At 37.1% G+C, this 26,846-nt stretch overlaps 1 protein-coding gene across 3 annotated transcripts in view; it reads right to left on the reverse strand.

Annotated features, from left to right (window-relative positions):
* Nucleotides 1-387: 387 nt before the first annotated feature.
* Nucleotides 388-26,846, reverse strand: part of slc4a8 (solute carrier family 4 member 8) — a 38,170-nt gene continuing 11,711 nt past the window's right edge. Inside the window, exons 1-25 of one of the 3 annotated variants that reach the window (XM_016515947.1) lie at nt 21,681-21,687; nt 19,782-19,788; nt 19,503-19,664; nt 17,519-17,654; nt 16,860-17,020; nt 15,476-15,664; nt 14,274-14,359; nt 13,122-13,279; nt 12,949-13,036; nt 12,630-12,776; nt 12,154-12,254; nt 11,706-11,880; nt 11,447-11,580; nt 10,406-10,651; nt 10,116-10,221; nt 8,903-9,064; nt 8,687-8,800; nt 6,606-6,767; nt 6,263-6,514; nt 4,245-4,313; nt 3,981-4,154; nt 3,494-3,625; nt 2,573-2,685; nt 2,255-2,363; nt 388-1,371 (exon numbers count right to left, since the gene is read on the reverse strand). In XM_016515947.1, the coding sequence (XP_016371433.1) occupies nt 1,360-1,371; nt 2,255-2,363; nt 2,573-2,685; nt 3,494-3,625; nt 3,981-4,154; nt 4,245-4,313; nt 6,263-6,514; nt 6,606-6,767; nt 8,687-8,800; nt 8,903-9,064; nt 10,116-10,221; nt 10,406-10,651; nt 11,447-11,580; nt 11,706-11,880; nt 12,154-12,254; nt 12,630-12,776; nt 12,949-13,036; nt 13,122-13,279; nt 14,274-14,359; nt 15,476-15,664; nt 16,860-17,020; nt 17,519-17,654; nt 19,503-19,635 (3,159 nt within the window). In that variant the 5' untranslated portion in view covers nt 19,636-19,664; nt 19,782-19,788; nt 21,681-21,687 and the 3' untranslated portion in view covers nt 388-1,359. Of the gene's footprint in view, nt 1,372-2,254; nt 2,364-2,572; nt 2,686-3,493; nt 3,626-3,980; nt 4,155-4,244; nt 4,314-6,262; nt 6,515-6,605; nt 6,768-8,686; nt 8,801-8,902; nt 9,065-10,115; nt 10,222-10,405; nt 10,652-11,446; nt 11,581-11,705; nt 11,881-12,153; nt 12,255-12,629; nt 12,777-12,948; nt 13,037-13,121; nt 13,280-14,273; nt 14,360-15,475; nt 15,665-16,859; nt 17,021-17,518; nt 17,655-19,502; nt 19,665-19,781; nt 19,864-21,680; nt 21,688-26,846 lie in introns of those variants that run through there. The other 2 variants (XM_016515944.1, XM_016515945.1) reach the window with 2 other exon arrangements.

Below are 26,846 nucleotides of genomic sequence, written 5' to 3' on the forward strand. Positions count from 1 at the left end.
GCATTAAGATAACATGTACAATCAAGTCAATGACAACATTTCCGTAAACAAGAAAGCCATGGAGGGGACAATATAGATAATTTAGTAGCTTAATGTCAAGCTGGGAAAAGTTCTCATTCCTCAACATTCCAAAGCTGAGTCGACATTCCAAATTATATATTGACATTCTCCTATAATCTGAAGGCAGTTTAATAAAGTGAAATTACAATTTACAGACAACTGGTTCTGTAAGAAAAAGCACAGCTGTAACCCATTCATATTAACAGCCAGTGTCTTACTGTATCTGCTCAACTCATTTTATTAAAATACATTTATATAAAAAAGAAAATGCTTTACTTAAAATAATCGTATCACACTGTTATACTCTATATAATAATTCCCTTCAAAATATAAAATCATATTTGTATATATATCTACACAAAGTGCAACTGTAAATAAAGTGTTATTTCACTGAGGTTAAAAACACAACCATATTTTTACCTCTTTCAGTGCAGAAACTACCGTGGGAGTTTTAAAAGTGTGGGGAGGTAGTCTAGAGGAGATGGCTTATTACTGGGACTTGTGACTGGAAAGGGTCTTCAAATGAAAACCGGAACAGTCCAGTTTACCCTCAACCCTTGTGCCTTAAATTTGGATGGTGCATCTAAATGGAGATTGCGACCAGTCTGTTCTTACAAGTAGGGGAGGGGTGACTTTAAAATGGTGGTAAAAACAATCACGACAGAGTTCATACTTATCCATCAGTGTCCCTGGCGACCTAACCATATAGAAGCCTTTTATTGCTCAATATTAACAAGTTTCAATACAACACATGCAATAAAAATAGACAAGTCCGTCTACTGGATAAGGACCGATTTGGTTCATGGCCATGTTGGTCTAATGTAAGCGATGGCTATTTATACTGGCACAAAAACAGATCAAACTGAGGTTATTATTTTGACTGGCCATTTGGCTTAAACACACGTACTTATCATGGATTTTTGACGATGAACAAAACACACATTTACAGTAATATCTACAGCAAGTATATAGTTAAAATGAGAACATTTAAACAACTGTATTATTCTATAAATGAGACAATTACCAAAAAAATTCATGTACACTACAGCACAGCACAGAGACGCCTATGTCTGCTAAAACTCAACTAAACATTAAAAATAACCTGGATTTGGTAGGAGAATATGTTGCACATATTCACACACACACACCAATATATATCACACAGCTATACAGAAACACGCATGTGTGTGAGAAACAGTGGAAAGGAGTGAACTAATATCTGTGTGTTTTTAGCACATGGCAGCCGGATTTCAAACAACCGATGCTAAGAACGTAATTTCTTCTTTCTGTGGGGTTACTTCACGGAACCTCCTGCGAGGAGAGAAAAACGCACAGATAAAAAATAAGATAAAAATCAAAACTGTTTAAATCCCAGTTTGTAATCTAATAATTAAAACTTAATGGAATAATTCACCCAAAAATGAAAATTTGATGAAAAATTACTCACCCTCAGGCCATCCAAGATGTAGATGAGTTTGTTTCTTCATCAGAATAGAAATTGAGAAATTTTGCATTGCTTCACTTTCTTACTAAAGGAATGGGTGCCGTCAGAATGAGAGTTCAAACAGCTGATAAAAACATCGCAATAATCTACAAGTAGTCCACACTTCACACAATCCACACAAATAAACTCCAGTTCTTTATTTAACATCTTGTGAAGCATAAATGATAAATCTGTGTGTTTGTAATAAACAAATTCATCATTAAGATGTGTTTAACACTAAACCATTGCTCCAGGTTAAAATATCCTTTATCCATAATATTTCTCTTGTGAAAAAGTCTTATCTGAATCAGGAGAGAAATCTGCTCAGGCAAGCACTACTTACAAGTAAAAAACAGTCCAAAACAGTTGTAAATAAATATGTCAGTAAATTTTGATATGAGACAACAATAGGGAATGGAATTTTTTTTACTGGAGGAAGTATTATTATGGATTATGGACTCACACACACTGGAGTTGTTTGTAGACTATTGTGATGTTTTTATCAGCTGTTTGAACTCTCATTCTGACGACACCCATTCACTGCAGAGGACCCATTGGTGATGTAATGCTAAATTTCTCCAAATCTGTCCTGATGAAGAAACAAACCCATCTACAATCAAGAAAAGTAGTACACACGTGGGTACGAAAGGAAATTCGGGGGAGTGGAACAATAAACAACCATTAAAGGATGGAAAGGGCAAGAGTCCTTGCCTTTTTATGTGTGTTTGAGCGTTGTGTGTCCTTGTGATTGGAACTGAGGGATTTCCACACTGTAGTTTTAGACATTTCATCAGATATGTTAATATCAGAGGGATCAGTCCTGGACAACCAGTGGACACATTTGAGGAGAGGAGGGGTGAAGGCAGGAGAAGGGGAGAGACGGAAAGGTGAGTGTTAGTAAGTACACACAGTCAGATACACAGTGGACATTGTGGGATCTAAGCTTATTTTGAACACCACTGGACAGGGCTCCAGGGTTTGCATTACATCGTAGAGCTTCTGATGTGGAGGTCTGCGGCAGTGTGGTACCTGGGGTCTGGGGTTCGAGGTGAGTGTAGAGGTTTGCTCTCCATTGGGATCTGCACTGTGTCTTTGTCTTGTAATTTCTCAGAGTCATCAACCAGCATCTCCTGTGATTCCTGCTACTCACATAAACACATACACCCTCCATCACTGTGTTTATGTATTACATGTGACAAACTAAATTGTAAAATTAGGTTGATGTACTAATTTCAGTTTACATGCAAAACTAGCCTGATTTGTTTGAAAGGTTGGGTTAAGTTTGTTCAGGGTGGAACCTTAAAATTGTACTAGAAATGTTTACTGCTAATTTAAATAATAGTATACTGTATGTATGTGAAAATAAATATTTTAAATAGTAGTGCAATACACTGTTGTCACTTGACTTAATTTTGTTGCATTTTTAGTTGTTGGTTGCCATCCAGTTATTAGAAAGGAAATAAATAATAATAAATAAAATACTAAAAAATGAAATAACATCATAAAAACGAAATAAAAAAAATAAAAATGTTTTCATTTGTGATTTGTTTTTTGATTCGTTTATACTTCATTTTTTATGTTGCATTGTTAATCCAAATAAAAATGTAGCTCAAAATGAGTCAAGAAGGGAAAACTGGCTAAAACTACTTTTGGTTAATTTGTTATGCATGAAATGGAATGTTGAGCACATTGCATTGTGGGGTACAATATTGTGTTGTATACAGAATAATTTTGGAAATGTATCTTTGTAGTTTTCTTCCCATAAAGACCATGTACAAACTATGCACATTACACATATTGCACAGTATAGAAAATAGTATACTAGTGTACTAATAGTGTACTTCTATATATAATATATATTCGTGTAAGACCTTTTACCTGCATAGATGTAACAGCATTGATTGTTGGGATACCCTTTGCTTTATTAAACTCTGCATATAGATCACAAACCTCCTCTGCCTTTTTGGAATCATCATCCAGCTTCTTCTTCTTATTCTCAGGCATCAGATCATCAAGATAACTAAGCTCTCGTTTGGAAAAACAGAAGTCCAGCAGCTTACGGATGAACACTAATGCCAGCACCTGCAGGAGATAAACACTTTTTCTACTAATATCTTATATGATTCAAGTGGTTCCCTTCAGCAATATGGTTGAGCACAGCACTTGCTACACAAAGGTCATGGGTTTTATTCCTATGGATTGCATGATCTGATAAAATGTAGTGTATACCTTATTTCTAAATCTAAATTATAAATAAATAGTAACGCTACACTTCACAGTGCATGCATTCAAAATGTAAGTTAGCGTTTAAAAAAAGTGTATGTTGATACAGTCAGTCAGACTGATATTGTAAAATACTAGCATAGCTACAGTCTAGTATATGAATTGAAGTTTTAAAATCCCTAACATAAAGTATGTTCTTTGTTTTGGGACGTACCATCATAGGGAAGACGATTGCGGCAGGGGAAGTTTTGATGACCCAGAGCAGCACAAGGCAGGTAAGTTGGGTCAGAGTGAACAGGTGAACCTTCCTCAGAGGAACATGACGTAGATAAATAAAGTCTGGTTGGTGCTTCGCTGGCATGCCAAACAACTTCAGACGGTCAAAGAACTGCGAAAGACAGAACAGAGAAAGATGACAAGTGACTGATGTGTCGGTATGCACATGTACAGTATGTTTAGTTCAGACGAATGTCTCTACCTGAATGCCTTTCAGAGATGAGACTCCCATATAAAGAAAAACACCATAGAGAACTGGCATGGGAATGAACTGTGAAACAAAAGGCAGGACATTAAGACATTTTGTTATCTAAAGCAGTAGCTATTTTTCCATCCAAAGATGCGAAATTAACTTATGCGCAAAACTGGAATATTGCATAAAACATTTGCGAATAAAGCACCATTTCCATCCATCGTGTCAAAGAGAACAAAATCGACACTTCCTGATAAACTGACACTAAATATCACTAAGAAAGCAGGAGAAGCCACTGAATATAATAATTTTCATATACGATAAATTACTTTCACCTCAGAGCAAGCAGAAGAAACACAATAACTGGAGGTGGATGCCTGCTGTTTGGGAACGCAGTCAGGTAAGACAATTATACAGCAATACTTTAATGACAGACTTTGCTCAGGCACTTCAGAATGACCAAAACATTTCAGATGCTATGCAACGAGATCGGTCCGCTGGTTAGTCAAGTTATCCCATCCCATTGTGCAAAGTCACATGGCTTTTTTGATGCACATGGTGGAATTTATTCTGTAAATGTGTTTCCATTGTAGTTTATGCACATTTTTCATATCAGATAAAAAGTTTATCCTACTCAATTGTGCGCATAAGTTTTTTATACACATTTTTAGAATTTATGTGCATCTTGGCATTTCCTTCCAGCATTTTTTTATGCGATATTCCAAAATGTGCATAGAAATAGGTGGATGGAAACATAGCTAGTGACATTCATATATTTTTAAAGGGGTCATCGGATGCAAAATTCGCTTTTACATGTTGTTTGAACATAAATGTGTGTTGGCAGTGTTTGTACACATCCACCTTATAATAATAAAAATCCACTCAGTGTTTTTTTTTCTTAATCCCAATAAATAATATCCCCTTTCTCAAATCAAGCCATTCTCAGCTTCTTGGCTGTGTGACATCACACAGACCCAGGCCCCTCCCACGATTGTTGATTGACACTGGTGTTTTACCTTAGACCCGACCTGAGTGAGCTGTCAACAGTCCGCCATTGTTTCACCGCCAGAGCAGATGTCATAAGTTTTTTATACACATTTTTAGAATTTATGTGCATCTTGGCATTTCCTTCCAGCATTTTTTTATGCGATATTCCAAAATGTGCATAGAAATAGGTGGATGGAAACATAGCTAGTGACATTCATATATTTTTAAAGGGGTCATCGGATGCAAAATTCGCTTTTACATGTTGTTTGAACATAAATGTGTGTTGGCAGTGTTTGTACACATCCACCTTATAATAATAAAAATTTATAATATTCTTTTATGAATCTTTGCAAATCGCCTTTCCTAATAACGTGCTAGTTAGCAAGTTCCGCGGCTAAATAAATGCGGCTAAAGTAAACAGTCTCATGAGAACGGCTCGTCACCCCACGAAAGAGAGGGGCGGGGTCAGCAGCGATCATTAGCATTTAAAGAAACATGCACTAAAACAGGTTGCTGTGTGCAGAGCTGTTTTTGGCAAGGTAAAATGGGTGTTGTTTTACACTACCATTGAGAAATTTTAACCAAAGTATATTATAGACTTTTCATTAAGACCCTAAAGAATCATATCAACTTGTGGAAAATGGGCATCCGATGACTCCTTTAAGAGTGTTTGATTTAAAGGGATAGTCCACCCCCAAAAAAAACAAAAAAACATTCCAAACATGTATGGATTTCTTTCTTTTGTCGAACACAAACGTCGACATTTTGAAGAATGTTAGTAACCAAACAGCTTCAGGTCCCATTGACTTCTTTACTATGGACAAAAAATACTATAAAAGTCAATGGGACCTGAAACCATTTCGTACCAACATTCTTCAAAATATCTTCTTTAGTGTTCCACAGAAAAAGTTAGTCATACAGGCTTGTAAGGACATGAGGGGGAGTAAATGATGACACAATTTTCATTTTTGGGTGGACTATCCCTTTAAGAAGGCCACACTGTACATATTATATGACAACCACAGAATTTTTGTAATTACCTGTAATGTTCCAGTCATGAACACAGATAAGCCCATGAGTAGAAAAATGACCAGACCAGTCAGCCTCTGCTCTCTAATACCCAGAAATCGAGGTTGCTCTCCAGGGGCGGAGCTTTCAGACTCTAGCTTCAGGCTGTTGACATGGGTAATTGACAGGACGGTTGCTGCAACAAACCAGGGTAACCCCATTATGGAACATACAGCCAGCATCACTCCAACCATCAGAAGATCCAAATGGTACCCGCAGCCTTTCTGTGTTGAGGAAATAGGGCACACACTTACATATGATCCGCGCACACACACACACATCCTCTGTAAAGGTTAATTTAAAAAATAAACATACTAGCAGTTTGTGTTCCTTGCGGTTAATTATGACAGCGGTGATCTGCTGGTCCATGAAGATGAGGATGGTGCAGAGAAGAGCTGGTATTAAGGCAGCCAGCACAGTCCACCATGGGTTTCGCCCGATAGGGTTAATAAACCAACCACGGTCATCACGCGTGGGCTGTAATACACAACCAGTCAACAAGTCAAAAAAAGGGCCAAACCCCTGAAAATAGCATGGTAATCATATCCATAAAATAGTATGACTAATTATTTTTGTGAAAAAATATAATTTATTCCTTTGATGGCAAAGCTGAATTTTTTGCATCATTCCTCCAGTCTTCAGTGTCACATGATCTTTCAGAAATCATTCTAATATGCTCATTTGGTCCTCAAGAAACATTTCTTCTTCTTCATTTCTTCTTATTATTAACATTTCTATATTCTTTGATGATCAGAAAGCATTTTTTGAGCATCAGAAAGCACCAATTCAATGCATCATTGCTCAATAAATGTATTATAAACCTTTTGAACAATAGTGTAGATTTTTGATGTTTAGATTTTTTTTTTTTACAGTGTAGTGAACATTGTGATTTATTATGCTTATGTAAACTGCGAATTTCAGCATTTGCCAGGCTGACAAAGATGTGAGAATTTCCCTACAGGTGAATAATTGAGAATGATGCAACGCTCATGACAATTCACTCTAAATTGAGAAATACTTGTTAACTATGGATTAAATATTAGTCCAGCTCAATTGATCATAGATCACTGTCTGCGCACAACGCGTGTATCCAGATTAGCCTGGGGTATAAACTCAATTCCAAGACTCAGCATTGTCTAATCATCTAATCTGTCACTGCAGGGGTGCCACTCGAAATGAATCATTTGAGAAAATGTGCCTAGAAACAAGACACAAAGAAACTGCACAAAAACAGGACCAGGTGAATAATTGAGAATGATGCAACGCTCATGACAATTCAGTCTAAATTGAGAAATACTTGTTAACTATGGATTAAATATTAGTCCAGCTCAATTGATCATAGATCACTGTCTGCGCACAACGCGTGTATCCAGATTAGCCTGGGGTATAAACTCAATTCCAAGACTCAGCATTGTCTAATCATCTAATCTGTCACTGCAGGGGTGCCACTCGAAATGAATCATTTGAGAAAATGTGCCTAGAAACAAGACACAAAGAAACTGCACAAAAACAGGACTGTTCTGGATTATGAGAGGGCACTAAAAACTTTGAAGACTGAAGCAGTGGATTCATCATTGTAAGGTAAGCTTTGAAAGAACATGATTCACAAGCAGAGCTTTTATGAAGAATTGGAAAGCTTAAAGCATTTAGGAGAGTGTTTCTTCTTTGACTTACACAGATGTATCTCTTTTTTTTTAAGAAATATGAATTGATTGGCTTTTGCATCTATTTTGGTTTATTTGTCTAATTTATATTTTGTAAGTAAAGTAAGTAAAATTTGTAAGTAAATACAAGTAAATATTAGTTCTTACTCTGGGTATATACTATCAAAATAATATTTTGTTTTTTAACTAATTTGATTTAGTTTAACGATTATATAATTTAATGACTTTGGCTTGGAATAACATATCATGAAATGTATTTCAACAATGAATTAAATAAATACAACTCAAATATAAAATGACACATGAAATATTATGCACACATTGCTTAGATCCAGTAAATATTAATTCTGAAATATTAATACTACTACTACTACTACTACTATGACTACTACTTCTACTAATAATAATATACAATTATTATCGCAAATACTTCAACATCAGCACAGAGGCAAAAACACATATGTGTTGAGTTGATCACAACACAAAGGTCAACATTTTAGAAATTATATTAAAAATCCTTCTACTTCCTGAAGAGAGAGCATGGATAATCCACAAGGGGGAAGAGGAAATGTACTTTACTATACCACTTTTTGGCAAAGTATTGATCACATTAATGATTTAGTGGCCTTAGAAAGCAGTTTATCAAATATGATGCATACAGAGCTAAATACACAAACACAAGTGTGTGTGTGTGTGTGTGTGTTTGTATGCGCATTCGTTTATGATCCCTACCTTGAAGTTGCTGGGCACTTGTAACTTTTGAGATGGAACTCCAATTAAATAATCAATCAGGACCATGAAAACAATGGTGAGGAACACAGCAAAATCACTGACCATTGACCGTACCTACATAACAGAAACACACAAAAATACACACTTTGTATTTATTGTATAGAAAATGACACTGTGTATGCAAACTTTGTTTGTGAATAAGTATTTTAGGCTCACCCGTGTTGGGAAGTATCTGCTAGTCTTGAACTGTTTCAAGAAGGTAGACAAGAAAAAGGTACCAAAAAACAAGATGGCCGACCAGAAGAGCACATCAGGAGTGTATGGACCATGGTGTCCACACGCCGATCCAATAAACTGCCCCTGGAGATCTAAACACTCCTACTCACAACACGCACACACAGAGTTTGGCTCATGTTTAACTGCGCTGGCAGCCGAGACGCTGACTCAGCTGTGAAAATAGGATTAGCACTAAATGCGATCTGTGTGAGACTACACTGTGAAATAACACCGCACTGCAGTAATGGGACGAGAATTGAATAACAAGACTTTAACTGTACAGTGTGTGTCTTATGATGTTCTTTTCACTGCTTGACACAAGTTTTTTCACAAACTGGTGTTTATGACAATGTGAAGTTGTTGAGAAGTTAAAACTGAGATCACGTTTAGAGGAGTACTTTTGTCCCCTTTTTTCCCATAAAGAATTACACAGAAAGAAATTAATACTATTTTGACACATACAGGGTATATTCAAAATCATCTACACATCTTCACAAAAGATTAAGATTCCAGTCATATCAGTGGCTGGTGAGCGTGTTCTTATCACACTGACCAGAATACTGAGATCACATGACTCAATTTATCTTGGCTACATCTCCACTTTCAGAATAAATTAATAATAGGTGACAAATTTGCCCATTAACAGGGTATTTCTTCAGTTGCATCAGTGACCGAAAACTTTTGCTTTCGCAGGATGATACATCCATGCCAGTAGGCGTCAGTATAAAGTTTCTGTATCAGTCAGCTAAACAAAGAATTGCACTTTTATGGTTAGACCGTGTAAGGCCCTGTCCCAAATGGCACCCTAAACCCTCACGGCCTTCCTCTGAGTCCACACTTTCGTGACGTAATGCCGCATTTACTGTCGGATAGAAGTCTGCTGCGGAGCTCAGCCCGGTGCGGGCTCAGCAGAAGTGCGGATCGAGGGCGAATAATGGCCGCAAAGGGGGCGCTTGTGAGCACCCTTTTGAACGTTAAAATGACGAATGGGACACCCTACGGTCTCATGGACTTAACGGACACGCGCACGCGGCGGCCATTGTAAGTCCGCAAGACCGAAAGTGCACATGAAGTGTTCCATTTGGGACAGGGCCTAAGAATGTTTCCGTTTCCAGTGGTTTGCTAAGATTGTGGGAGCATGAGGATAAAGTACCGATACAGTGAGGTTGCTCCATGGCACTGCAGAGGCTGTTATGTTCCTTTGATTCCACAGTTCTAGTGTTTTATTACTGGTGTTATCAGGCTCTGCACACCTACAGCTGATGGCACACAATACAATGTGTTAAAATATGTTTTTGAAAAAATAATTCAGAAAAGTCCTTTGCTTTTCATTTGATCTAATTTACATCTAGGAAAAACAACTGATGAAAGATTATTATTTACTGACTTCCAATTCGATGAGCAGGTGCATAGGCATCTGTGTGTGTATGAGTTTATACTTACTAGGCCAGAGTTAGTTTGTCTAGGTCGGCATGTCTGTTGATGGGGTACTGTTCTCCAAGATGAAAAAGTTTCTCTAGTGCTTCGTAAATGAAGATAAGACATATAAGCGCAGCAAACGCTTCCTCTGTGAAACGTGTGATGTAACAGACCAAGGAACTAGCATCCGTTGCAACAAGAATCAGACACAGGAAAGCCGTCCACAGACCGATACAAGTGCGCAGGGACAGGTACGAGAGATCGTAGTCTCTACAGGGACAGAAATGGACAGGAGAGAGACAGTATAGTGGGTTAAGATCTGATCATATATGTAATATTTTGCAGATTTATTACACAATTTAAGGAATAAGGCTAAATCAGTAAATGAATACTACATTGATACAGAAGATATATTCTAAACACATATTCTACATTCTTGTTTTTTGAAAGAGAATGAGTGAGATTTTTATATATTTTAATACGTAATAATCATAATACTTCTGTCATGACAACTCTGAGAGTTTAGCATGGTAATTTACATGGCAATGTTAATGTGTTTGGTCTTGGCAGAATAGATCTGCTACGCTGCTGCTGCTGTGGCAGAGCAAGTACCGAGATTTGCTACTGCCAATACATCCACAGACATGCTGCTGTGATTATGTAGGAAATAATGCTGCTGCACATTTAACATTTATAAAATAACCCCAATATATGCCATACATGAAATCACCCCGTAGCAGATCTATACAGGTGGAGCTGGGGAAGGTGGAAGGTTTCTGAAGTGCGCTGCAACTGCTACAGCAAGCACTAGCCAAGTATTTGAATGTTGAGCAGCAAGCTCATTGGCTGCTGATGAGAAAAGAAAGCAGTCGGCTGCACCATGTGAATAATGATGTTAATATATCAGATTGAGTTAGAATTTATTGGCCTGCGCCATCTAGAGTTTCATGACAGAATTTTGTATTTATTATTCAATTCAAGAATTATTTATCAAATGTATCATATTCATAACCAATAACATTTTTCTGGGTGAGAAAGTGAATGATTAGTCTGGTCTGTACTGACTTGCAGAACTTGAAGAGAATTTTTTCAAACACAAGAACAGGTCCAGTGCTGCCCAGTATAGTTAGTGGCTGTCCAGCGAACAGAGAGTATGCTACTCCAGTCATAGACGCTCCTAAAAGGGACTCAATCGCACTCTGACACACACACGCGCACATATAAATACACATGACTGCTGTGTTTTGCATTACAAACATATTTTTCACGTGACTTTGCCTAACAGACCACACAGAAACAAAACTGTGTGTGTTTGCGTACTTACAATGCGTCCTTCTGTAGCCTCTCCCAGAAGTCCTCCAAAGGTGATAACAGGAGACATACAGGCACAGTACAGAAACAGAAAAGAAGCTACACACTGCAAACTCAGACCGTCTTTAAAATCACTCAAATAAAATGGAGCTTTTCTTTTCACATCCAGAAACAGTCCTCCAAACAGCCTACAGAGAGAGTGAAGAGACATAGAGAGAGTAACATTTCCATTGATTTCAAATGTTTTCATACTGAGCTAATAACATTTCTATCCCCTAAAACCTCTAACCCTCACACAAACCTTTTTTTTGTCATATTGAAGACATTATTCAATATGTTTACTAGGCTATTTTCCTCATGGGGACTGTTGCTGGATCCCCGCAATGTAAATTATTTCAGGTTTTAATATTCTAGTGAGGATACTTGGTCTTGCACAGTGTTGTTAAAACCTGAACACACACCTTCCAGTTCTCTGCAGTTCTGGTCCATGGTGTTCTCCATGCTGCTCTTCCTCAACAGGAACAGCTGTTCCGTTCGGCACTCCTGGCATCTTTCTTTTCTCCTATTCCGTGAGAGGAGTAGATAAATTACCACTCTCAATCACTTTAATCACTTAGGGAAGTCGTGGCCTAATGGTTAGAGAGTCGGACTCGTAACCCAAAGGTTGGGGGTTTGAGTCTCGTACCGGCAGGGATTGTAGGTGGGGGGAGTGAATGTACAGCACTCTTCAATACTATGACTGAGGTGCCCTTGAGCAAGGCACTGAACCCCCAACTGCTCCCCGGGCACCGCAACAAAAAAATGGCTGCCCACTGCTCCGGGTGTGTGTTCACTGTGTGTGTGTGTGTGTGTGCACTTTGGATGGGATAAATGCAGAGCACTAATTCCGAGTATGGGTCACTATACTTGGCCACATGTCATGTCACTTTTTCCATACCTGTGATGGGACACTTTTAGGAGGTTCTATGCGTATAGAAGGGTCCCATTCCCCTGGAGGCAAAACTGTCACTTGATCCAGAAACTCATCTATACCAGCCAACAAATCACTTCTGTCCTTGGCCTTATATGCAACATCATGGAAAATCTAAATAATGGAAGAATAAAATTATATTAAATAAAATAAAAAATTAAATTTGCATTTAAAAATATTTTTTATTTAATTTATTCTACAAATGGTATTTCTGAAAATGTAAAGAGTTTAAAATGTAAGTGTCATAGTTAATGCATTAATATCTAATGATATAATATGTATTGACCTCATCGGTCATGATGGTGGCCATGGAGCGACCGATCTCATGGTACTGTTGGGCTTTTCCATCGGGACCAAGCAAAATGAACACAAATCTACAGAGTAAAAAGCGATTTTGATCATTCTGTTACAGTGGAGTTATCAGCTCCATTTATGCATTTGAAAGCAAACACTTTGTACCTAGTGGGAATGGGAACTTCAGTGAGTCCTGTAAGCAGTACAGCAGGAGACAGGCGAACGAATGCAACAATGGATCTCTCTAAAAAGTCCAGCTCCCCAACCAGCACATTGGAAGCTTCTGCTCCAGTGGGGATCTTCTTCATGAAATGTGTGTCCACCTAGAGAGCGAAGGTCATAGCAGTGTTATTTTTGTATTATTTGCATTTATTAGTATTTTGAATGAGCCTTTTTCAGTTTTTATTTTAATTTTTAGTAATTTTATTATGTGTCTTAGTCATTTTATTTATATTAGTTTTTTTATTTAGATTTAGTTTATTATTATTTCAGTTTTGGTTTTATTAATTTAATACTTAAACATTTTTCAGTTAGTTGCCATGGCAATATTTCTCATTTTCATTTAAATTTTTCAAGTTCAAGTTTTTCATCTAATATTTATATTTTATTTCAGCTTTATTTTAATTGTATTATTTATATAAATAAATCATGTAGAAATCGACTGGTGGTTATTCCAGTCACTAACTCCAGCTGTTCATTTCGGTCAGGGTGACAGTTATAGATAAGAGGAACAGCAGGTATGTAATTTGATTGGGGCCGCCTCTCTGCCATCCTTACTGTCACTCTAGATAGCTGATATCTGGCTCATTAAAGTTAATTTCCTGATCATTAGCATAACATTACACAAACAAGCTGCAGTACCTCTAAATATCACCAGATGGCAGTGTTTGTGTGTTTGTGTGAGTGCATTTGTCCCAGATGTTCGATTCATTGCCTGCCTCCAGTGAGCACTCCGGACATTTACAGAAATAAACTGATTGAACCTGTTTGGTTTAAAGGGTTATCTTGCTCAATGCTCAGTACCATCTTTCCTCTATTTTATTACATCCATCTGTTTTCTCTGAAAACTGGATGTAGGAGAGATTTTTGCATATTTTTTTTTTGATTGTGTCTAGCAACTTTGCCTACATTTATTATTATTATATATTTTTTTGTTGCTGTAATTTATTTTGAAGCCAAATAATGATCTATGAGAATATGCTACATACAGTATACATCACATACATTAGTGATATTGTGTCAGTTTTAGAGTAAAATAAATGTTTGTTTAATTTCGACAAACGTGTGCTGTTCTTCTTGATGTTGTGGTTCTAGTACCTTGCTGAGATCCATCTGGCCATTATCCGCTGCTCCAATCTTTACATCTGGATTTGTAGGTGGAGGCTGGGGAGAAGTGGCAGGACCTGAGAGATACAATTAAATATGCTAAATATCTACAGCATCCTACAATATCCACCTCACATGTAGTCCCAAAATAAAGTTGTATGTATATTTATATTACTAATATACTAATATATTTTATTAGAATGAAATAATTTATTTGTAAGTTTAACCATAAAACTTAAATATTAGGTGTTAGTATGAGACTACTATAGTAGAATCACTTATCAGCCAAGTTATAGCCACTTGTTCATCTGCAACCATGAGCATGCAAAACCAGTAAACCAGTTAATTTTCATATTATACCCACAAGGATACCACTCAGGATCTGATGTAATCTGTAAAACCCTTTATGGAGCATAACACTCCACCCAAATGATGTCAATAATGCATGACCAGAAGTAGTCCAACTCCAAAAGAATGATTTAGATAACTTTACTGATGGAATTTGGAAATTCTGTTTTCAAAATAATTCATAAAAGAAAAAAGAGCTTTGCATTTCTCCTTTGATATCGGAACAGTCGCCCCATAGATTTACATTGTTAGTGTATTACTGTAAGCACACCTTTGACAAATCAAATCAAAATCAACACTATTTAATTATATCCACAGGGCTTAAAGGGGTCATATGATGCTGCTGAAAAGAACATTATTATGTGTGAACATATATGTGTTTATGCGGTTTAAAGTTGGTGGATCCGACGAATGAGCGGCAACCACATGTGACGACCCCGGGTTGAACTCCGCTTTGTCCACAGTGAAAGATTAAGTATTCCGACAGCGACCAGCACAGATCAGCTCTAGGCATGACGAAGCGGATATCGTCCTCTTTTAGACGACCAAACAAAGTAGTTTCGCTTTCACAACGAAGCACACAGCGTCTTCACGACATGGCTGCACCGTCAACAATATTACAGTGGTTTTAGGTAGGTGTGGCTGACTGAACTTTTATAAAGAATATCTCTTTGGATTTGAGACTTTAGTCTTTGCAACTTTACAGATCTTCTTTATGCACCAAGAGCTTGTAACACTCCAAAGAGAAAGGAAAAATTGAAATCGCATCATATGACCCCTTTAAGTTGTATTTAACCAATAATATTTCTTCATGATGCACATGTAAAATGTGCAGTTTAGCTCACCCGCCTTGTCCATATGATGAGGTTCACTCTGTCTCCTGCCTGCGTCAGTAAGGGACTTGACCATGGGCAGCAGGTTGTTCCTCTTCTTGTCACTCTGGTGGTGATGCCTCTTCAGAAGTGCCTCTCGAACCTTCATTCTCACACTGTCATCCAGTTCATGAGCTGCCTCCTGATGGTCAAGCACCAAATCTACACACAACAAATTATAAATATACAAACCAAATACAATCAACTTTTGAAGGAGAATCATGTCCTTTTTGTTGTTTTTATTGTTTGCATGATTAAACTGTATGATGATGGTGATGATCAATATGTTCCATTCCAGCAGTAATTTCTCAGCCTCTCACTTTCTCTTTTTCTTTAAAACCTCACACAGTTCCAGTCGGAGCTGACGCAGCACTGTTAATCTGCATCACTCACTCTTACCCTCTCTTCCAACCTTTACAGTATAATTAATCTCCCTTGGTCTCCCTGTCCTTCTATTTCTCCGGCATTAATCTTGTTCTTACCATTGCTGCAACACTGATCATAACAGTTATGCCTCAACAAGACAGATTATATTGTGAGTCTATTAGACTTCAATGGCTGAAAGTCATTGATCAGTACATTTAAAATTATACAATGTATTCTTGTTCTTAAGCACAAATGGCATAAATTATGTATTAAAAACTTATGCAGGGTTGTAACCAGCATAGATGTATTGATGTGCTCTCTACAGTCCTCATTCGTTATATATGTGTATTTGCATTATATACTGTATGTGTAATTGTGCCACTAGTGGCAACCAAACAGAATTGCCATAATTACTATTGTTTCCAAACATGTAGTCCTGGTCCAAGCACATGCTACTGAACATACACAATTTTTTAACTCTTTAAAAACTCAACCTACAAATGGTGTTCTTATTATATTTGTCTCATCACATTAAAGGAGATTTTAACACTGAAAAAATGACGCACTTCACCGTTAAGTGTACTTTTAATCTAAACGCTTCCTTCCTACTCTTTAAGGTGACACATGCTGCTGACAGCTGTGCCACTTCTTTTTTCAAACTAAGAACCAGTGGGTGTTTGGTTTGAGTGTTTGTGTGTGTCTATCACCAACATGAGTGGGAGTGTGAGGTTACAGGTGGGCCTAATAAACTGCAGGATCCCAACACACACTTGCCACATTGCTGTACTATTCCCCATTAAAGACATGCACTGAATGAATAAATATAAACTTGAGGTCAGGCTCAGACGGATCGTGATCAGGTTCAGCAAGCACTTTATACACTGACATTTTCAGAATCTGATAGAGTAAGGTGTAGTCATTTTTTAGTGTTAAAATTTGTCCTTTCACAGATAAACATGTAGAGTGCCGTACACACTGATTTCTGACTGACCTGCAATTTCCTCAATGCAGCTGGCCTTTATGTCCAACAGGACAGTTCCATTAATGATACAGCTCCGTAGCTCAAACAGACTATGGAGAGAGAGTGTAGCTACATACGGCTTACTCCACCTTTCCCCTCCATCTTCCACATCCTCCTCAAACTTTAACCACCTGAGAAGTATTAAAGAACAAAGAGATTCACATAGATAGTCTCTTGCTTCAACTCTCAGAAGGCAACAGAGGGTTGTTTGATAACCAAGTTTTTAAACGTGTCTGGGAACCTTCAGGGGGCTGCAAGAACTAGGGGGTCTGTGGAAAAGTTTAGAGGAAAAACAGTGTAAATTTTTTTTATAGAAATCATAAAATAGAAATATATAATAACAAATACAATTAATTAAATAAATACAAATAGATTTGTTTTTATGTATAATAAGTATTAAAATAAATGTTTTAATAAATAACTAAATGGCAATACATATAACAGTACAATACTATAGTTACTAGGCAAAACTAAATATTTTCCAAATAATATTTTACACATTTTAGAATTTTTTTATAGAATAAATTGGATCTTTGCATGAAAATACAGCTGCCATGGCATCTAAAAGATTCAAAACCCCTGAGTTACATTTTTGGCACTGAATATCATGTTGCAGGACATGTGCATACCTCGCAGTTTCCTTCCACTCTGCATCTTTGCTGTCTTTAACACAGATTTCGTCAAGTTCTGTGAAGAGGTCATGTGCTGCATGCTCCTCATCCTCTTCAGTGCCCAGAATAAACTGAACCCTCTGGGATGGAGTATCTGAGAAAAAGAAATAGGATGAATGAGAGACAGAGACACGGAGAAGAGAATATTTGTCAAATTCATTTTCACTGTGAGAGAGGAAGTAGAGGAAGAAAACACTGTAAACAAAAGTCTCATCCAGGCAATTTTCAGTGATTGTTATCATAAATCTGAGTTTATGTTTTTAGGTTGAGAAAAAGAAATAAGGGTCCAAATTGTGCTTTTTTTCACCAAATTGCAGGATTTTATCACCGATAAATAACATTCAGGCCCAAACCACATACGAAATAGGCCTATTTTATATTTATTGATTTATTAATTACCTTTGAGAGATTGTTTTGAAGGAAAGAATATGCAACCGATATATATTTATATGCAAGAGTATTTTCCAATAATATTGTAGTAATTTTTACTATTTGTATCACTCTGCTTATTTGTGTTTGTACATTTCAGATAGTCTTTAAGTAATGTTAGTAAAGTAGTAATTTTTCATTTGATACCAAAGCTCAGAAGCATGTGTTAAAAAACAGACACATTTCACAGTGAAGCACTGCAAGGAAGCTTGATTCGTTTTTGCCAAAATCACATGATCTATGGTGTCCAAAGCTTTGTTCGCCTGAGAATCACATGACTGCTTCAGTTGGATCACAAGGAGTGAAACTTAGTGCAGTTTTCCTTACTCTAATACATTTTTAACAATAAATACCTGAATTTATATATGAATCCCAATGTTCATTTGACTATGAGAAGCCACAACTGGGGCATGGTTAAAATAGACTGCAGATTTTATTTATTTATTTGAATTATTTTACTTTCAGCACACAGAAAAAAAATATCACTTTGACCACTTTTATCTCTTTAAAAAAAATTTAGATGTTCATTATTTTGACCACCTGATGGCCGCAGCATACACCATGTTTAAAATCTTTGAGTAATGATCCTTTTTACAAAACAGCTGAAAGGAAAGACTTTGTGCTTTGTAAAGCTTAACTTTCACTATTTGTCTATCAGTCTTTCTATTAGCATTGGGGATTTTCAGTGTCTCTCTGGAGGTTATATCGTTATGCCAGTAGGTGGCGACAAAGAATGTATTTTCTTCATTTAAATCATTCAATTAACCGAATCGTTCAAAGCACTGAATCATTTAGGAAAATAATGATAGGAATGAGTCATTAAATCATTCACTAACCCGAGTAGTTTAAAGGGGTCATATGATGCTGCTAAAAAGAACATTATTTTGTGTATTTGGTGTAATGAAATGTGTTTATGCGGTTTAAAGTTCAAAAAACACATTATTTTCCACATACTGTACATTATTGTTTCTCCTCTATGCCCCGCCTTTTTGAAACGCGTCGATTTTTACAAAACTAATCGGTCTGAAAAGCGAGGTGTGCTCTGATTAGCCAGCTATCCAGTGCGTTGTGATTGGCCAAATACCTCAAGCGTGAGACGGAAATGTTACACCCCTCACCATACTGTTGATGCCGTGTCCGGCCGAAAGGAAAAATTGAAATCGCATCATATGACCCCTTTAAAACACAAATTCATTCAGAAGCGCAGCCACCGTGTGCTGCTTGGAGATGCCCAACGTAAAATTTTCGTCGGGGGAGCGTAAGTAGATAAAGTAACTGGGAATGGTGTGTCTAAAATGATACTCATTTTTAATAACCTTATTTCTCACTTATTTGTTTTATAAAAGCAATATGACATGGTCACATTTGTGGCGCTATACGCATTTGAATGTGGCGCTTTCGCGAGCGTTCATTTTGAATCCTAGATATAACCACAGTAATTCTCCAGATTCACCTTCCTGTGAATGAAGCTACAAGCGTTTGCTCGACTTGTTACTGCTGTTGTCGTTCTCACCGTGCGATGTTGCGGTACTTTCTGTGTTCATGTCTTCTTGAGCCACACTTCCCGCCCGCATCCTCTCAGCTCTTCTGCGGTGTTTGGAGCTGTGCGGCCGGTGATGACGATGAGACTGTCTGCCCATGGGCATCCGCACACCCACAAACAGAGTCCTGTGACCTGAGAGAAAAAAGATAGCTGGTGAGATTCAATGTGATTTTCCAGTTAATATGACTGTATTGAGCTGTTGGCTGTATCACATGAATGACGGAGCAAGTGTTGTGGTTGCATACTAACCCTCTAGCTCTTCTTTCTCATAATGGATATTCAGAACTGAGCTGGTGCCACCATGGTCCACCACAGCTTCCTCATCAGGCCTCTGTAATATACGTTTACTTGTTTTTAATTAGAGTGTAAATAAGTACATACAGTACCATAGTCTTACTAACCCTAATCTTTTAACAGCATTGTTTATTTTATGTGTTGTTTTTTTTCTATTTGAGTATGGCACACAAAAGTTAATTTTTCTATCACTGAGGGGAATTTCCATTGACTGCTTTTATAATTAGCTAATTGACATCTTTTTTTATCCCCTCAACCTGATACTTGCAGAAACCTTTAATTTCTACATATTATTTCAGATATTATTTACTATGTATTCACCTGTTTCATGGTAATTTTACTTTAAGTTTCACTGTATTTGTGGGGACACTTGGTCCCCACAAAGTAAACGCACCTCAACATACACACAATGAATTCAGACTTGAATTCGACTGCATTTCAAATAAGGGACCTGTCTCCGATGATGAATGTGTGTTAGGGAAAGACAGACTTATGAGTTATTATAGGGACTGGTCTTGCATAAACTGACATTTACTGTGTTATTCTAAACAGTGGATGCGTTCTTATCAAGCTTTAAGGGGTAAAATCATAATTTTTTTACACTTTATTTCCATAAGGAAATAAATACATAAATATTTGTCATGTTATTATTATTATTATTTTGCATAGTCATCATTTGTTTAAATGCCCATTTTCCACCCTCTCTCTGACCCTATTAATTAAAGTGCTGTTTAAGAAGTAGGTTTTTGCTGTTTAGTTTAATTTCTGAAAGTTATTAGGTTTTCACAGTACGTCATAGGACTAATAATAAAAAGATCTTAATCAAAAGATTAAAATTAAAAATCAGATTTTTTCCATCATTTGACCCGTCTACTTAATCTCTAATGACGAGTCAAAAAAGGTATCTTAAAATATTACCAAATTAAAACAATTCACTTTGCATACCTTTCATCAAATAAAAAAGTACACTAAGTACTCAAGCACATGAACTGCTTGACCCTTAGACACAATATAGTACATGTAGATGAATATCGCATAATCCTGTGACAGTTTAGTTATAACTGTATGCAAAATAGATGCACAGTGGCAAAATTAATACATTAAATCAAAGTTGCATATAAGATCTTACCTGACTTTGTGGTTGTCTGTTAATAAAGGTACTGTAACCCACTACCTTCAAACAGTCAAAGACCACTGATACTTATTAGGCTTCCTATTATTCACTTCCTTCTTTACATTTGTGTGTGTGTGTGTGTGATATCCCACTGGGATGCTGCTATCTTTCCATGACAAAGATGATTCATCAATGTGTTTTCACGGCTTTCTTATGCAGGAACACAAGCCTATAATTCATATAAACCCTGTTGAACATTTCCTGCATCAAAAATACAGCCAAATGGAGCAAAATATTCTCACAGGCTTTGTAATGCATGTACAATAATAACATATCCAAGTAAAGCTTTGTCAAATTAACCCATTGGCTTTGATGCTCTTTGATGCAAATGATGCTCTGTTGTTTATTTTGCTTGAGGCTTATGTGTATATTTGATCGGTGAGATACTGATTGGCAGTCATAGTGTGGATCAGCATTGAGGTCATGCATTACATTGTGTGTTACAACAAAAGCACCAGTAGCTTTCCACTATAATAGCATCCGCCTTGTTTCCAACATCCCACTAACATATAATTATGGTACAGGCATCTTATCAAGGTCCACCAGAACTACAATTATTATAGTCTTAAGAACAATTGCTTAAGTTTCTTAGCTTCTCTAATCGTAAGACCACCGGCTGTGATTTTATTGTGATTTTAGCTTGCATTTCCAGGTAATTTATTATGTTACATATATGTCACCTCACTTCTGAATGATTACTGTTCTGTTTTGAGGTTTTCAATTAAATGGATCCATTTCATACAGTCATGCCCTCTGCTTTCCCTTTGAAGAATGAGTGCATGTGTGAATACAAGAAAAATAGTATTTTGCAAAGGGGGACCCATTAGTTAAAGAGCCCTTAAGTACTGTTACTCATTTAATAAGGATATTTGTTCCCAGACATATTCCACTGCATGATATGGTAGGACTTGCCAGAATACAGACGTCATTCATTGTATAGATTGGTGGTCACGGTGTGATTTTCAGAATCGACCAGTCAGTGGGTTGGTTGAACATTTAGTCTACCTTAAGGAACCCATATTTACCTGACCTCAATAAGGGTTTTTTAAGGGTTGGACTATTTTAAACTGTACAAACTGTTTTTAAAAAAGTAAAGTTTTTGGTAGGACACTCAAAAAACAGCATGATACATGATGCAACTGCTGGAGACATTTGTCTGAAAGGGGATTATATATATAAAAAAAAAAAAGTAGAAATATATTTGAAGGTGACTAGATAAACTATCAACCTCACTAATCAAATTGTTTGGTTTTGAACAATTACTTACTAATTACTTGCTTCATTCTGCAGTGTGTGTAATCATTACTTGTGACAGTCTTAAACACAAGACAACTAGGGGTGCTCCGATCAGGATTTTTGAGGCCGATCACCGATCGCCGATCACAGAAAGCAGTATCTGCCGATACCGATCACAGGGCTTTTTACTTTTACATTTACTTCTAGATTTATATATAAACTTGCTCAAGCAAGTGGCAAAACATTTAAACTACTTTTCTTACGTTATCACAAACTTACCATTGACAGAAATAGTCAGCTCTACTGCCTTTCCTTTTGCATTGAAATCTTTATTACAAGCAATCCTGCGGTTCATAAAGAACTTTGTTTTCCAACTTTCAGGAGTGCCATCTATTCCAGGAGAGCGTGCGAGCGCTGAATGGTTAAACACTGGCAAGAATTAAAAAGTAATGCAATTTATAAACTTTAGTGACGATGTGAAACTGCCTCGATTGTGCAAGTGACAATTCCTGTGTCAACTGTGCAGCGTGTAGCTCGCTTATGGACAGACGCGATGTGGTGATTTGAAGACATTTGTGTATTTTTAGAGAGACAGAGAGAGCGCACGCGGTGATTCACTCACGCTGTTTGTGAAATTACGTCTCACACAAGGTTTTCAAATTACTTTACAAGTTATTTAATGATTATCGGCCGATAGTGATTGGTAGCCGATCAATCGGAGCACCCCTAAAGACAACCATACAATTTATCACTCAGACTGCCTTGTCATCCCAGTCATGGATCATTTGAGTAGTTATTGTCATTAAAACACATACCCAGGGGGAAGGAGAAAATAGAGATAGAGCTAATCATGTGAACATGTTAATGAATTTTTCATCATCTGCTTTATGCTACTGTTTTCCTACTCCTTCTCTCTCAATCTCTCCTTGTCCTTCTCCCTTTATTGGTCTGACATGAGCACATACCCTAATTAAAATAATAACAAAACACTTGAGCTGATTAGACTGCTCCTGTGTCACCTAGCTACTCCTTTGTGTGTACAGTATCTGTGTGTCACTCACAAAGGGAGATTTTCCACTTACAAAAAATGGCTTCTTCTTACCTCTCCTTATTACCAGGCAACAGTTCCGCAGTCCCTGATCAAAGACGCATACAAATAAAACAAGTCTATATTGTATGGTAACCTTAACAGCAATTTTATTTTTCTTAATTTTTACTTTCTATCTTGCAGTCGTGATCTATGAAATCACAGTTGCGATCACAAATGCTACCAAAAGTTTAGGGTCAATATAATGTTTTTATATTATATTGAAGAAATTAGAAGAAATTAATAATTTTATTCAGCAAGGAAGCACATTGACCAAAATGACAGTAAAGACATCTATAAATATAATATATTTATTTCTTACAATGAGACTGTATAGCCTACTTTATTTTTTATTTTTAATTTCTTAATTTATCTCACAATTACCAATGTTCCAATTTTTTTTCTCTGAGGAAGAAATGAGATAAGTAATAATTTAGAGGGTTTAGATGGAGGTCACTACCAAGTGTCAGTTTGGCTGCCAGTACATGAATATTGCCCTTTTGCCTTCAAAGGTCATATGGGCCATTTTCTTGCCCTTCCTCCTCTTTCCTTCCCGTTCTCTAGCACATTGCTTTGACAGTTATGTTAGTAATCTTGACACAGACTACTACCACTGCCACTTCCAGATGCTCCCGTCTGCCTGAACAGATACAGTGACACACACACACACACACACACGCACAAACCATAACATAATTTCAACTCTGAAGTGAATACTTTTATGTTGTCTTTCATAGAGGTTAGAGTGTATGTTATCGATTACTGTTCATTTTTCAATAAACCACTTAAAGCATAATTTTGGGAGAGATGGTCAACCCACTGCAGTATTCAGACTTGGAATAAAGAATTGGTTAGAGAGAGTTGAAGTACCACCTGTTACTCTTTTCAGAATGACTCATTCACTATTCATTGCCACCTCACCCTTTCTATCACAATGGCATAATAGCCTTCATGTCATGCGTATTTAAAATAAAAAATAAGGATTGGTTTGCATGTTACCTTAAGTGCATTTGTATTAACGTTGTGTGTGACAAGTTTTTGTGTTTTACAAAGACATTTTTGGTTCTCTGTTCTTGTAATGTATGCTTGTGTGTGTAAAAAAAATACCATGGTATTAACATGTTTTTTGGCATAATACCAAGGTAATAATACATTTTAGTATATTTTGGTATTCTTTAAAGTTTGAAAAAAGCCCATTGGAGATTAAAGTGTCTGATACCATCACTGTATCATAAAACTTCAACAATATGTTTTTGTAATGGTGTCTTCTGAATTTTTTAGGCACATTACATTTGTATTAATCAGTCTCGGAAATATTTCTATTGTACTGCTGGAAGTTTGAGACTAACAATTTATAGTCTATGCATAACAACCATATTAAATGTAACTGAATGTTGGCATGTAGATGTCTTCAGACCAGGACTTTTATCAAATCTGTGAAATTTGGTGCAGATTGAACATGGTATGTTTGAGTTAGTGTAAAACATGAAATGTGCTGTTGCCAACAGGTGGCGCTATAAATGATAACTGAATATTGGCATGTAAATGTTTTCAGGCCAAGAATCTTACCAAACATGTGAAGTTAGGGGCAGATCAGACATTGCATGTTTAAGTTAGTGTAAAACAAGTAATTTCCTTTTGCCAGCAGGTGGCAGTATGATTAAAACTGAATATTGGCCTTAAGATGTGTTAAGGCCAGGACTCTTATCAAACATGTGAAGTTTAGGGCAGATCAGACATTGCATGCTTAAGTTAGTGTGAAACAAGTCATTTACTGTTGCCAGCAGGTGGTGCTATAATTTTAACTGAATATTGGCCTTTAGAAGTGTTCAGGCCAGGACTCTTATAAAACGTGTTCAGTTTGGGGCAGATTGGGCATTGTATGCATGAGTTACAACAACTTCCTGTTTCATGGCATTAATAGCATGCTTTAGCACTTAGTAAGTGTTGCTATCGTATTTGAGCATATTTCTAGCATGTTTAGCACACAACGCCATATTTTACTGTATTGCTAATAGTGCATCACAGTGTTAAACATGTTACTTCCTGTTTCCAGTAGGTGGCGCTATAACTTTAACCGAATATGAGCATGTAGATATCTTCAGGCCAGGACTCTTATCAAACATGTGAAGTTTGAGGCAGATTGGACATTGCATACATGAGTTACAACAACTTCCTGTTTGATGGCGTTAATAGCATGCTTTAGCACTTAGCAAGTGTTGCTAGCATGTTTGAGCATGTTTCTAACATGTTTAGCACACAATGGCATGTTTTACTGTGTTGCTAATAGTGCATCACAATATTAAACATGTCACTTCCTATTGACAGTAGGTGGCGCTATGACTATAACTAAATCTTGCCATGTAGATGTGTTCAGGACAGGACTCTTATGTTAAATTTAGGGCAGATTGGACACTGCATGCCTGAGTTACAGCAACTTCCTGTTTCACTGCATTAATCGCATGCTTTAGCACTTAGCTAAGTGTTGCTAGCATGTTTTAGTATGTTTCTAGCATGTTGCCAACCTATTTCACACTTGTTGACGCTTTTTAACATTGGACATGTGTTCAGGACAGAACATCTATCAAACATGTGAAGTTTGGGGCAGATTGGACATTGCTTGCCTGAGTTACAGCAACTTCCTGTTTCATGGCGAAACATCAAACTTTGTCAGGCCGCCAGGGACATGCCCCTTAACGAAAACGTCTCAGGTTACCCATGTAACCATGGTTCCCTGAGAAGGGGAACGAGACACTGCGTCCCCTAGAGCAGTGGTTCTCAAACTGGGGTACGGGTACCCCTGGGGGTACGTGAGATGATGGTGGGGGGTACGCAAACAAAATTCTGAGTTTTGGCATTCATTTAATACCCCAACTTAAAGCAACATTAAAACCGAACGTATTTCTGACAAGCAAAATGCCGCTTCTAATGTAAAATCAGGAAAATGGGAGTGCCGTAAACGGTCAAATACATGATATCCAATCAGCTTACCTCATCTTTTGCGGTCAAAACTGACTGCATCCACACAAGCAGCGTGCATGTGATAGGATGGCCACTGAATATGCTGCTTTAGCAAATCGCGCTGCTGTTCAATGTATCCACTGTACATTGAGATCGATTTAAACTCTCTTCGATACAGACACACTCTGTGCGTGTTATTGTTTTCATGTTTAAGATACGAGCAATAATGCAAATTTCCCTGAATATCCAAACGATGGCAAATGAGCTATACATTTTTACAACAGTTCAACAAAAAAAGTAATATTAAGTCAACATTTTACATTTTAAATGTAGCCTACATTTTGAACAGAATATTGTCATGTTTGTTCTATTTGGCAACGAAATAATAGTTCCAACGAAATCCGTATCATCTGGTGTGCGTCTCCAAGCAACATACAGTGGTGTTTCATTAGTGAACGGATCTGCGCTTTGAACGATTCGGAGAGTCAGTGATTAAATGACCCATTCATAACTACAGCGCTTTGCTTCGTTACTGAATGAATGAATGACGCGACGCCTGGCT

This window comes from Sinocyclocheilus rhinocerous, unplaced genomic scaffold (assembly GCF_001515625.1).
Source record: "Sinocyclocheilus rhinocerous isolate Xijiao unplaced genomic scaffold, SAMN03320098_v1.1 scaffold85, whole genome shotgun sequence".
Taxonomy (NCBI): Eukaryota; Metazoa; Chordata; class Actinopteri; order Cypriniformes; family Cyprinidae; genus Sinocyclocheilus; species Sinocyclocheilus rhinocerous.